Source organism: Grus americana, chromosome 3 (assembly GCF_028858705.1).
Source record: "Grus americana isolate bGruAme1 chromosome 3, bGruAme1.mat, whole genome shotgun sequence".
Classification (NCBI taxonomy): Eukaryota; Metazoa; Chordata; class Aves; order Gruiformes; family Gruidae; genus Grus; species Grus americana.
Window position 1 is genome coordinate 111,603,314 of NC_072854.1, and position 12,944 is coordinate 111,616,257.

General features: G+C 52.9%; 1 protein-coding gene across 1 annotated transcript; it reads right to left on the reverse strand.

Moving 5' to 3' along the window:
* Window positions 1-74: 74 nt before the first annotated feature.
* LOC129204912 (protein PET117 homolog, mitochondrial) lies at window positions 75-6,083 on the reverse strand. Its single transcript, XM_054821709.1, has 2 exons — window positions 5,558-6,083; window positions 75-224 (listed from the first exon to the last, which is right to left on the reverse strand). The coding sequence occupies exons 1-2, from the start codon at window positions 5,651-5,653 to the stop codon at window positions 75-77; spliced, it is 246 nt and encodes an 81-aa protein (XP_054677684.1). The 5' UTR covers window positions 5,654-6,083.
* Between the last annotated feature and the right edge of the window lie 6,861 nt (window positions 6,084-12,944).

The following is a 12,944-nucleotide window of genomic DNA, read 5'->3' on the forward strand; positions in this document are numbered from 1 at the left end:
TCCTCCCCACATTGACAAGTCCATCCACACTGGATGTGCTGGCCAAGTCTCCACAGTCTAAGTACCGTCTGTGCCTAGGACTGCTGGGACCCTTTTTCCATTAGCGCCTTGTCTCTTTCTTCCATAAGCTGCTTTGTCAAAGCAATCTGCTCTTCTAGCAGGCGAATATTCTCCTTTTTCTGACTTTGACGCTCAAGATCTCTGAGAACTCCACTGTGCAGCCTCTGAAAACACAAGAATCAAAACACAAAGGACAGGGTTTATCACAGCCTGTTGGATGCTGAATGCGATTAACCCCCACGCAGCTCTAACCCCTCCTGCAGGGCTGTTCACCATGCTGCCTTTGGAAGTCCTCAGTCCTCTGCCACCGCCTGGAGCCACAGCCACTTAATGTGGTTTCAGTCTAAAACTACAGGTGCTGATACTCAATATCGATGGGTGGGTTTACTAAGCGGTAAAGCTATTGAGCAAATAACCGCTATGCACCCCTAATTCCTGTGCCATGCAGGATGGATGAGATCTATAAAATCCTGTTACCTCTGCCCTAAGTCTTTACCAAATCAAACTAATATCCCCAAAACTCCTCTTCTGCTTGGAGAGGATTTGATGGCATATTGCAAATGATTTTAGGAAAAACTGCCTTGTGTCTTCATCTGCTTTTTTCTGCTCATGTCTTACTCTTAAAAAAAATACCTTGTAAACTCTTACTGCAGGGCTGACAGAAGCCCCACAGCCTGCTTATGCCAAGCTCTTGAAAGAGCAAAGCATTTCATTCAAAAAATATCCCCTTTACCTAAAGCGTTCATTATAAATAAAATGTGCAATACAGACCAGCAGTTCTCAAACTGAGGACAAGCCCAGCGCTGGGTGTAAAAAGCCCTAAGAAAATACCAGCTGGTTTTGTTTCCTCCTTACTGTTCTCTCTCTCTCTGCTACCTGGAAGTTTTTTTCACTCTGATAATTAGGTGAAACATTTAACCTCTCACTCTGATAATTAGGTGAAACCAAAAGTGGTGACGTGGGTTGGGGTGGGGAAAAGGAGGGGAGGGACTAGCTGGGAACCAGCTGCTCTAGTCCAGATGTGCACAACTAAGATCAGACACAGTGATGGGAGGAGATGGCAAGGCTGACTAACTCTGGAAGGAAACAGGGACTATGTGAAGCATTTAATCGGTTGTGCACGCGACATACAGCTGACATACAGTTCTCCAGCAACTTCAACGGACCAAAGCTGGTGCTGCCGCCATCTTTCCAGCCCCACACTCCCCACTCTGCTTGTCCCACCCGAGGGTCGGCCAGTCCAGACAGCTCAGCCAGCAAAAAACAACTCTCTTTTTCTTTCCTTCACAACGCAAGTCATACTCTGCCGATTGAACTCCCTGAGCTGGAAAACCAAAGGCCAGTGCAAAGGAGAACATGGGATGCACAGTCCAGTTTTGTGGTTTGGCTTGAACTCCTGGGGCAGGCAATGTGCTTTCTGATAGTCACTCACTAGATTTCAAAGCAATAGTCATAAGCTTATCAGAAAATATGGTATGTGAGGACAGAAACACTATAAACGAGTAAAAACCATGAAATTATTGTGGAGAGCCAACCCTGGCTCACATCTAAATCAAGCTGTGTGATCGCACTCATGTTTTAGCCCAACTAAAGATGAGAATCTGTAGTTGAAGTTAAGTTTAGTTAAAGCATTATCCACCTGCCTAAATTACCAACTCATGCTCAGCGCGGACTCAGGAATGAGAAAGTTTCACAGGTACCAAGGTTACCCACTGGATACTGGGGGTATTAATAAATTATTTAGCCTAATGGCAAAAAAAGATTAATAATGTATTTGACCTGTTTGAATGATGCCAAAATGCACCTGCAAATAATTTATTTGAAAGCTGACCCTGAAGTCATTTTAGAAGATGTTTGTGATTATTATCTGACAAGTTCTCACAGGGTTTTAATTCTTCATCTAGAGTGCCAATAACTGCACATTTCAAAGGCAATTATTTCTCCTGTCAAGTTTAAAATAGAGAGGTTTTGTGTAAGAAATAGTCTATCTTGTTAAGAAAATGCACAAACACATATGTCAGCCAATAATCAAAACCCTCTCTGGAAATTAATCTAATAAAAACAGTTCCTTCCCATTGGCTTCAATCAACTGAACTCAGGTTACAAATCAGTAATCACTAAAGACAAAGTATGTAAAGTTATTATTTCATTACTATTAGTTAATAACAATAAAGAAAAGATGTGGGGGGATACAATATAATTGAACAATTACATCAAGAATGTGATTCTTTTTCCTTCACAAAACACAGCTATTCTGCAATCTTTCAGATGGTGAATGCCTTTACTTCGAAAATGCACAGTTTGCAAAAGATACCTTTATCATTTGAGTATCATGAGTGGCAAAGAGCTATGAAACAGTTAATCTTCTCACCTTCCTCTGTTCTCAGAAGTTAGGCCTGCTCGTCTTCTGCATCAGTTTAGATAGATGTGCGCAAGCTCAAATCACTTTGTGCCTGGCATATCCATTTATAAAAGTCAAAAGTTTATTAATTTGCATAAAGATAAACCTGAAATAATCCCTACACCAGGACTGCAGAATATCCACGTTACTTATTTCCATTCCATTATCTAAATAACTGGGTTCCTTAAACCTGAAGCTGTTATTCCCTGACTTGAAGAATTATAAAGAGAAAATCTCAGATTTCATTTATAAAAGATAAGCTCTGAGCCTTAGCACTTCTGAATAATGAGTTAAACTGATTGCTGGAAAAAAAGAATTGATCACTTTGGCTTCGCTTCTGCAGCAGCAGCATCTTGAAGAATGCTAATATCCCTGCAAACATATACTGATCAGCATGAAATCCAGCTTTTGGGGAGATCACTTCTAATACTGGAGGATTGGTTTGTGAACCTTTGACCCCTCCATCCCTAGGACACTCAGCGAAACTGCCGGCAGCCTGCCAGCAGTGACACTGATACCCTCCACAGCAATAGTGGCTTCCAGCTGTGGAAAAATAAGTTAAAACAGGCCCACAGGGAGAAAGCTGCCCACCATTTTCTCATTTGGGAAACCCAGGATGTCCCCAGGCAGAAGCTTGCAGCAGCAACCTTGGGTGTGACAACCAAAGCAATTTAACGTTCTTTTGCAAACCAAGCAATCACTACAGCACAGAGCAACAGGAATGGGCAAAGGGCAGCGAGTCCCTATTTTCTTCCTGGTGTCATTAGAAATACATGAAGCAACCAGAGGACATTAACCACATCAACTCATTTGCTGATCCACTTTTACTAAACTTCATACACTGGTAGAATGCACACCGTAAACTTACTGTTGTGCCCCTAATTTATTTGTGTTTTGCGCCTGAGTCATAGCATGGCCTCTACATACCACGGGACCGCTGTCTTGTTCAGTGCTCAGCACGGATCCTGGCCAGGTACTCAGCCTTTAGTTTCATATTCCTTCTTAAGCCTGTGGCCCCAGGCATTGCTTACTTCATGACACACAGATCCTGCTCTGACGGTAGCGTTACTCATTTACTTGTGGACTGTTTTATGCCTGTTACTTCTATAGAATATGAACGTTTTGTAAACGTTAATTTATTTTCATAGTCTATGAGATGAAAGAGAGATATCAACCAAAGATTAAGGTCAAGAACATCCATTAAGTTTAGGTGTGTTGCTGAAACACCCAAGGGTGATTTTTTTCAGAGCACACGCTGTCCTGCAGCACATGCTCAAAGTACAGCTCCCATGTATTTCAGCTGTAGTTTAGGAGCATTTAGCACATGTTCCTGCCAGACCTTCGGTGCTCAAGGCAGGCACGCTGAATTAGGTCGCAACCACCTGCAAAAATCTGAGCTTAAGTGATCTACCCAGCATCTATGTCAGCTCCAGCTGAAGCAGAGCCATTACCCACCACCACTCCAAGAGACCAGCCCTTCTCTTCTTGCTCCTGCCTGTGCCATTCAGTCTGTTTCCCAACTTCTGCAGCAAATTAACCTGCCTCTTTCCTTACCCAGATCAGTCTCATCCTCCAAGATCCACCATTCTCAAGCACTGACAGAAACAATCTCTTGAGGGGAAAAAAATTTAATCCTGTATTGACAGACTGCATCATATAGCCCATGCAAAAGGCAACTGAGCTGGAGTATGGACTAGCAACTTAACTCTGGTGTTTTGTAACTTCTGACTGCTTCAGACCTTTACCAACAGTCATTTAACATAGGCCTTTTTGTGTGTGCATTTTCTAGATCTTTTTTGTGAATGAGGACGGAAAAATGAGATGTGTGCCCTCGTAGCGGTACCCATTTGGCTTATCAGCAGGGTCTAAACCTGCACGCTCACTGCCCAAACTTCTGTCATATGCAACATATCCATTCTGCAATCACAGGACTTCTAGTCCCAGGCAGGATTTCTCTGTACAGGGACTCACCATTGTCTGACCTGACACTTTTGGCTGTGGGGCTCTCTTGCACACAGGGTGCCTGCCAGGAATTACCTTATTTTTGTAAACATAGCACAGAAAACTGCCCTGTTTTATTATCCCATGGCATTTCTGTTAGCTTGCACTCTGCCTGTCTTGTCAGAAGAAGAAGGGAGCCGGGGCTGGCTGCACGGCATGGAACAGCGCTGTTTGCCCTATGGCGGGAGGCATTTGTGAAGCTCAGGAAAAGCAGAGCACATGCCTTGCCAGAGGCACGAGCACCAGTGGGACAGCGCGGCCGGACAGGGGACAGCCCTGGGAATGCTGCCAGGGTGGTGCCCTTGGGCCTAGAGGGTGCAGGATTACATCCTTCCTGCATCATACCACCTCCAGCTGCTGGAGAGGATGAGGAAACGGCCTCTGCTGAGCCCATCGTGCCTCTCCCTGGAGCTCCCGGCTGCTACTCGCCCCTGTAGGTAACGCACGGGATGGGATAAGGGTGCGAGTGCAGCTATGTGAGCATGGAAAGGGCAGGTGCCAAGGGCAGAAAAGGTGGGGGAAGGGTAGTTCGAGGACAGAGAAGCACCGGGGGCAGAGCGGGGGAGGCAGCACGCAGGCAGGGCACCGCTGTGCAGGCAGGGCACCGCTGTGCAGGCAGGCTGTGGCCTCTGGGCTGGCCACACCCGTGTGCCCGCGGCCCCCAGCGTCAGACAGGGGCACAGAAGGCGGCAGGAGGCTGGGGCTGCCTGCGGGGCACGAGAGGCCTGTCTTCAGGGGCGGGCAGGGCGCTGCGAGCAGGCAGCAGGCAGCGGGCAGGCAGCGGGAGGCAGAGACACGTGGAGAGGCTGCGGGGTCCGGCGCGGGCATGGGGCAAGGGGCGGGGCGCCAGGAGAGGGGCGGGGCTCTGGCCTGAGACCTCGGGCCGAGCCTACAGGTGAGGGGCGGGGCTCTGGCCAGACACCTCGGGTCAGGCCTCCAGGTGAGGGGGCGGGGCTCGGGGCGACGGGGGCGGGGCCATGGGCTCAGGGCCTGTCCTACCGGTGGGCGCGGCCGCGGGCGCAAGGGCAGCCGTAGAGGCGGGGCGGGGCCCCGCTCGCCCCCTCCCCCCGCCGCCCCCCGCGGCGGGTCACTCACCTCCCGCTCCCGCCGCTGCTGGACGTGCACGGCCACCACGGTGGCGGCGGAGAGCAGCGCGGAGACGGCCAGCACCGCCCGGGAGCTCCTCGACATCGCCGCCGCCGGCGGGGCGGGCGGCGCGTGCCGAAGCCGCCTGCTCGCCGCGGGGGGAAGGGCCGAGCGAGGGGGGGGGGGGGAGAGGAGGCGCGCCCCGCCCCCAGCCGAGCGCCGAGCGCGTCGAGCCAGGCCAGAGTAACGGAGTGCCGATGCGCTGCCCAGGCCGAGCGACGCCCCGTCGGGCGGGGCGAGCGGAGAAGGCCCGAGCCGCGCCCCGGGGGGGTGGGAGAGGGGAGGGCGGCTGAAGCGGCTGTTTAGCGGCCGCCTGCCCGTACGTGGGGCGGCTTCCGGGGCTCCCCGACTTTCCTGCCGGGGTGTGGGGTGCCCTGGCGCCTGACGGGCCAGCCCCGGGCCCACGACAGGGAGCAGGCCGCGGCCCTGTCCCCTGTGCCCGAGGGCTGAGGCGCGACGACAGCGGGAGCGGTGTCCTGCGGCCGGCGCTCGCCCAGCCCTGACTGACTGACTGACTGACTGGCGGGCCCCCAGCGCCGCGGGTTGGGCTTTTGCGGGAGGGTCGTCGCCCTGCCGTGGCTGGGCGCTTGCGCCCTCCGGACCAGAAACGCCGATGCGGGCGGCTAAAAAAGGGCCTTTGCCCCCCTGAGAGCCCCCCGCAGAGGGAGGGCGGTCCGGTGCCTTTCCGGAGGGGGTGTTTTCTGGAGCTGCCTGCCGGCGTACGCGTGCATTTCCAGTGCGGTTGCAACTCTGAAAAACAAACAAAAGGAGATTTCTCCAGTGTTTGAGGGAGATTTTTGCTTTTATTGCGTGAAGACCTCCAGTTCTGCGCTTTCCTTGCCCATGAAACCCAAATTGCATAGGACAAGCAGCTGGAGAAAGCAGCTCTTCAATTGTTTGGTTTCTTCTCATTGTTCAGCGTGTGGCCTCAGGCCTCGTGGTTGGCAGTTTTTCGTGCTCTGAAGACAGCATTATTCCTCTCCCTGGGAGCTCTTCCCTGGCACCTCCTGACTAGAGTATCTGAGCGCTTTACAGACGGAGAAAAATTTATGTTCCCAGTGCTCCCGTGTGAGGGCAACAGATGGCTGTTATGAGCGACTTTGATCCACCATGTTCAGATGCACTTCAGGCTTCAGCTGGAGGACTTGGGCATTTCAGGGCACTTTCACCCTGTAGCACTTTAAAGGGAACTTCCCCATGGCTACTGTGGAGCAGAGAGAGGCTCAGGTTGCGCTCCCAAAAAGTAGGGAACTTGTCAGCAGTCGCTATCTATCTGCTGTGTTATCACCCGCATGAGCACATCAGATGTGCAGAGGAGTGACTCTGAGCAGTCTATCAAAGATAAAGGATGTCTAGTGGGGAGGTGGGATATATCAGGAGATCTATAAAACCCTGAAGGAGGTCAAGGAACAATCATTCACCATTTCCCACAGTCTGTGGGTAACCAGTGGGGGTGTGGGCAGCAAGCTTAAACCAAGCCAAAAGAAGGTCACCCCACGCGTGAGCGAGTTGTGGAAGTTATTGCCCCTGGTACGACAGAAGATGAACTTACCTGTGGATTCGGAAAGGAACTGTACAAATTCCTGGAATGCTCTTGATGTCTGGATGAACGCCTTAAACCACAAATAAACGGGAAGGTGAGAAGTTTATTGTGAAAGGTGTAGACTTATTCCTGACTCCTTCCTGTACTTTTTTCTCCAAGCATCTGCCCCAGCTTGCTGCCAGGCAGGATGGTGGGGCACAAGGGACCTCAGCCTCAGCAGGTACCACAGTCCCTGTCTCAAAACCACGCTTGGATATTTCCAGGTAGAGCTTAGGAGAGTTACGGAGCAGTTGCCGTGAGAGGATGGCAGGGTCGAATCTCCAGCCCCATCCAGAGTGTAAGACGAAAACCAAATGTGTGAAGCCAATCCCTCCTCGTTATAATCTTTTTCATCTGTCAGCAGAATGAATGTGATTAAAATGAAAGGCAAAATTAGTGGGAATGATAATATTTCAATTGAGTCTAATAGTTTTGCTCACATAGGTGTGTTTACTGTTATTAAGACTTATGCATAAGTGCTTGTAACGCATCCAAGGCCACTGGAGTGCCAAGAACAGGGTCGAGCCAGATGCACAGCGGATGTGAGCCAGCGCAGCGCCCTTGGCACCGTGGGAGGGTGCAGCTCACCCCAGCTGGAAGCCGAGCGCCTCTACCCAAGCCTGGCATTAATCACTTGAGGGGCTGCAACCCCATGTGGGGAACATTCGGGCTGTGCTTTCACAGCCCGAGTTTGTTCCATGGTGGTCCAGGTGCTCCCGCTCTCCTCCCTTCCCTCCCAAGGGCTAGGCCTTGCTGAAGTGCTCACCTTCCCTGACGTGGCCCTGCTCTTCTGCTTTGAGTGGTTGTCCCCTTCCCGTGCTTGGGGCAAGCTCTTTCAGGGAGGCAACCTTCTGGAAAGCCCAGCCATGGACTAGATTAGCAGCTGGGTCTAGCTTAGAACCCTGCAGCAGCCACAATGTGGAAAAGCCCATTTTCCTTCTTCTGAGACACTTTTCCAGCTGGGTTGGGTAAGCTCAGCCTGAGGATCACTGCAGAGGCTGGGAAGTGGGGGTGATGGAGGAGGGCGGCAGGAGTGCCCAGCGGTGATACTGCTGAGGAGAGACTTTTTAGCTGGCGGTTGGCAGAAGGACAAGAGAGAATGAGATTTCCGAGTTCCCCGACGAACGCAACCTCGACGTCCCCAGGCCTGTTGCAGAGAGATCTCGCGGGGCTGACAGGGTGTGCATGGTTGGCAAAGCGATGGTAACTCCTTGCAAGGCGACGAGCTGCGTTGCCGATTCTGTCAGAGAGTGAGACAAAGGATGAGCTTGTGCTGAGGGAAATGTGGCTCAGGAGGGCCTCTTTGCTGGCTCTGCTGATTGCTCTCCACATGAGGTTTCCTCAAACAAACGCCTTGGCTGCCAGTAGCTGGTTCCTGGTGTGATTTGCCTGTACCTTTCTTTGATGCCTTCTTTCCTGTGCCTCAGTTCCTCCTTTGCTGGCCTGGGCGTAGCGGTATACATCGTCTCGTGGAGACGGGGTTGAGCACCAGTCAGGGAAAGGTTGACTCACATGTGAAGGAGACGGAAGGCCATTTTTCCCCTGGGCAAACAGCTCAGATCTCTATGGTGATCTTGGATAACATGTCTGAAGTCAATGCTTAGGGGGCATTTTTATCCTGATTTCCGAAGAAAATGAAGCTTGTGCAACCCCTGTGCCTCATCCAACCCCTCCCTCTCCTCCATGCTCTTACACGAGCATTTCCCAGCCTCCTTGGTAAGGCAGCATTGCAGGTCCCGTCTCAGACTTCCATGTTTATTTGCCCATTCCAGCCATTTTGACGGACATGGAAGAGTCCTGGCTGAGCATTGTGTAGTGGCTGGTTATGCCGAGCAGGGTAGCATCCCATGAAGGGAAGGGATGGCAATGTCGGCTCTACCCTATATTAGTCACCAGAGAATACGCAAAACAGCGCACTCAGTCGTGGCTCACCTTAGCGGGTCACCAGTAGCACTAAAGCCTAGGGTAAACCGTGCAAAATATGGCAGGGGATGGAAATAAAGTTTGAACTGAGCCCGTTTCCAGGTTCACGGTCTGAACCGCAGCTCCTCTCCTGTGTAATGCGAGGAACCAATCTCTCTTATCAGACTGTAAAGCAAACAAATAACACGCACACACATAAGAAAAAAATAATCCCAAAGGTGTGTTTTCACAAAGCTTTCAGGTTTTTTTTTTTCCAGGGCTTTTGGTGAGCTAGCTGTCCTTCCCTCTTTGCAGAGCCAGCTCTTCCTCCCTCCCAGGTGGGCACGCACATGCAGGCGTGTGTGCTCATGCGGGTGAGTTTGCACACACCTGGAGCACTCCACTGAGACGCAATGGCTCAGCTACCTCAATTGGAAATAAAAAAAAAAAAAAAAAAAAGCCCGAACCCAACCTACCCCCAGTTCCCATCTGCTCCCTGAGGTTGCCGGCGCTGCCATTAGGAATTTTCCCCGGAGAGCCCAGCTGGGCCCAGCCCAGCCCTCCTGGGCGCTGCGAGGGGAGCTGCGCCTGGCGCCCCGCCACCCCCTCTCGCACGCTTGGCTCCAGCCCAGGGGGGGTCTGGGCGTGTGGCTGGCGAGTGCGGGTGTGCGAGCATGTGCCTGCATGTCCTCGGCCAGAGGTCTGGGGGTAGATACGGAGCTGAGCACACGGGAGAACCCACCAGGGAGGGGAGCACGCTGTGCCTGCTGGTATTAGCATTGATTTTCTTCTTACAGCAGCGCTAATAACAGAGGCAAAAAAATGTAATTGCTATATTGTAGGCACCTTTTTCTCACTGTGATGCTTTTTCCACTTTGAGAAACAGAATTATTCCCACCCCCCAAACAGTGGCAGACCTGGTTGTGGCAGCATAGGCATTGATCAGTCGTCCAGATGCAGCCGCCCTGGCCAGGCAGTAAATGTTTCTGTTGGATTTGCTGGGGAGGTGGTGTATGTGTTTGTGTTGTTGGTATTCAAAACCTTGAAAATGCAGAGGGAAAAATGGAAATGTGTTAGGTTTTGTGTCCCTCCTCTGTAATTAAGAGGTAGGGTCACTGGGGGCTTCTCTGTGTGCGGAGACTCGAAAAATAGTTTAAATGAATGAAATGTATGTATTAAAAATGCCTTATTTCAGCTGGGCTAGCCTCCTCTCCAGGCAGGCGGAGGTAAGCCTGACTTAGGCAAGGTTTATTTTCTGCCAGGCATGAATGAAGTGAAAGCCACCACAGCTCATCCTCACAACGTTTATACGTGGGATTCCCAAGCCTCTGAAAACCTGCTCTCACCATCAATCCAGCTGAATTCTGCCGCTCATCCCCTGCGGATGAGCCCTGGGTCCCCAACAGTTCTTCTCAGGGAGCTGGAGGGAAGCGACTCTGATCCTCCTGTAATTTAATGATGGAGAAAAGAGAAAACCGGGGAGGGGGAACCCTTCTTTTATTCTCTTGCGAGCAAGGGAGCTTTCCTTCCCTTTGCAGGGCAGCCTGCAAAACAGTTACTTTTTATTTTAATTTCCCCATGCACTTCCTCCTTCTAGCGGGGAGGGCAGAAACCCAGGGCAGCATCTACGTGAGCCCTGCTGGTTTTATAGCCGGGCGATGTGTGGTTACACGTTAGCCAGCCAGCCCCAGGGGCTGCTGCGCCAGCGGGTCACCTCCAGGTAAATAAACTAAGGTGTGTGCTCCGCCGCTTGCCCTGTCGCGGCCTCGTTTCGCCCCAGCCGGAGGGTGTGAAGGGGCCCCCCGTGGCCCCGGCTGCCCCGAGCTCCTTCCCTGACATCCTTGGGACAGGGGGGAAGTGAGGAGGCCAGTCTGGGTGCTGCCACCCCCCTACATGTCTCACCCCCCTTTTCCCATGGTGTGACTTGTCCATGCCCTTCATTTTGGGGGGCTGCAGCGGGTACCCGACCCGGGGAGCTGCACCCCTGCACACACTTCCCCCGAGCAGGGACGGGCGGTTGAAATGCAGGCGGAGGCCAAAGTCTAGCCGTGCGGCAGCGAGAGGAGGATGTAAACCCAGCACTTTATAATTATATTGGCAGCAATTGCATAGACCCTTGCCCGTGGACAGTGGGAGGCAGGTATTGCGGCAGCGCTGTTGGGAATCGAGGGCAGAGACGCTTATAGGTGTGGGGTTGGGTTTTCTTTTTCCTGGCAAACACTGTAAAAGGCACTGGGAGATAAAAAACCCTTGTGCAAAAAAAAAAACCTGACCCCATGTTGGTGGAGTAATTCCACGAGCAATCACCCCACAGCTTGCACTGGGACCGCTGCAAGGCAGGGAGGTCCCCGGCCCCCAAAGTGGGGTGAGCCCTGCGGGGTGCAGCGTGCTGTACCCCCCAGCTCCCACCACTGTTGGGGCTCCCCCAGGAGGAGGAGGGCTTCTTGGGCGGTGGCGGTGCAGCCATGCGGGGAGCAGGGAGAGGAAGGCTAACATTGGGGTTTGGCCTCAGCTGGGTGGGTGGGGAGGGGGCAGAGGCACCCATGGGTGCTGCAGCTGGCACTGACACACAACACCCCCCCCCCCCACTGTCAAATCACAGCTGTAGGGAAAGGGGCCTGGCTGGAAGCAGCACCGCTGAGCTCCCTGGGCAATTTTGTAGGCAGCGGGTGCGTATCCCAATGCTTAACTCATCCTGGGCATGTTGGAGCACATGCTCTGCCGTAGCACAGGCGGGACAGGCAGGGACTCTCTGGCAGCAGCGCTGGATCCCTGCTGGGATCCAGCCCTCCCCGTGCACCCGCAGCACCAGGGAGGGAGCAGGAAAGGTCCATCTCCAACGCAGCAGCGTCTGAACAAGGGTTGGGACATCCTGACCTGTCCCCTGGCCCATGTTGTAGCAGACCTGTGCTCGAGCTGAGATTTGCACTGCCAATGGCCAAGGCTGTCCTGGCGGTCCTCCTCGTTGGAGAGGAGCTGAGCGGTGTCCAGATGGACCTCATCTTCTCTTTCTGCTGCTGCAAAAATCCCCAGGGAGCTGCATGCAAAGGTGGTTGGCCAGAGGTGGGACCGTCCCCTGGCACCCACCTGAGACAGTTATCCCTTCCTCCAGCTCGTCACTGACCCTCTATACCCTTATCACTGCCTCGTCACACTATTAATGTACCTATTCCCCCCAAAAAGGAGAGGGATGGCAGCACCTACCCCCAGCCAGCCCCTCAGAGGGTTTTGAAATGGTAAAGAAATGCAGAAACTCCATATGCATACAATGGGGTTTATGGCAGCTGGTCATCTGGCAGGAATGAGGAAGCCTTGGGGGCCCCAGAGGTGCCATTTGTCCTTGGGGAGGGGACAGGGGATTTTCTGCCACCGAGGTCTGAGGTTGGAGGGGGATGGCAGAGCCGGCAGGGCTCACGGGAGGGGGGAAGCGCAGCCCCCCGCAGCCCCCAGGCAGCACGGCAGCTTATCAGCCTCTGCCAGCTGCGGGAAGCAGGGGTTTTAAAGGCGTTTCGAAAGTGCTCTCATTATTTTTAGGAACCTGGGAAGGGACTGACTGGGCCAGACCCCAGTTGTGGCTCATCCAGCTTTTTTCCACCAGCACCAGCTGACGCCAGCCTTTTTGGGGAGAGCTTTCCCAAGCGAGCTGGGCGACTGCTGGCTCCCTAACCCCCGATAAAAGGTTGTGGCCCCAATCAGCTCACGGGACAGGCTGGCCTTGCCCAGCACTCCTCACCTGAACCCTCAGCCTGCACCAGCACAGGCAGCGCATTCTGATGACAGCACATCCTGATTTGCAGCGCATCCTGACAGAAGCGCATCCTGATGACAGTGCAGCACATCCCGATGGCAGCG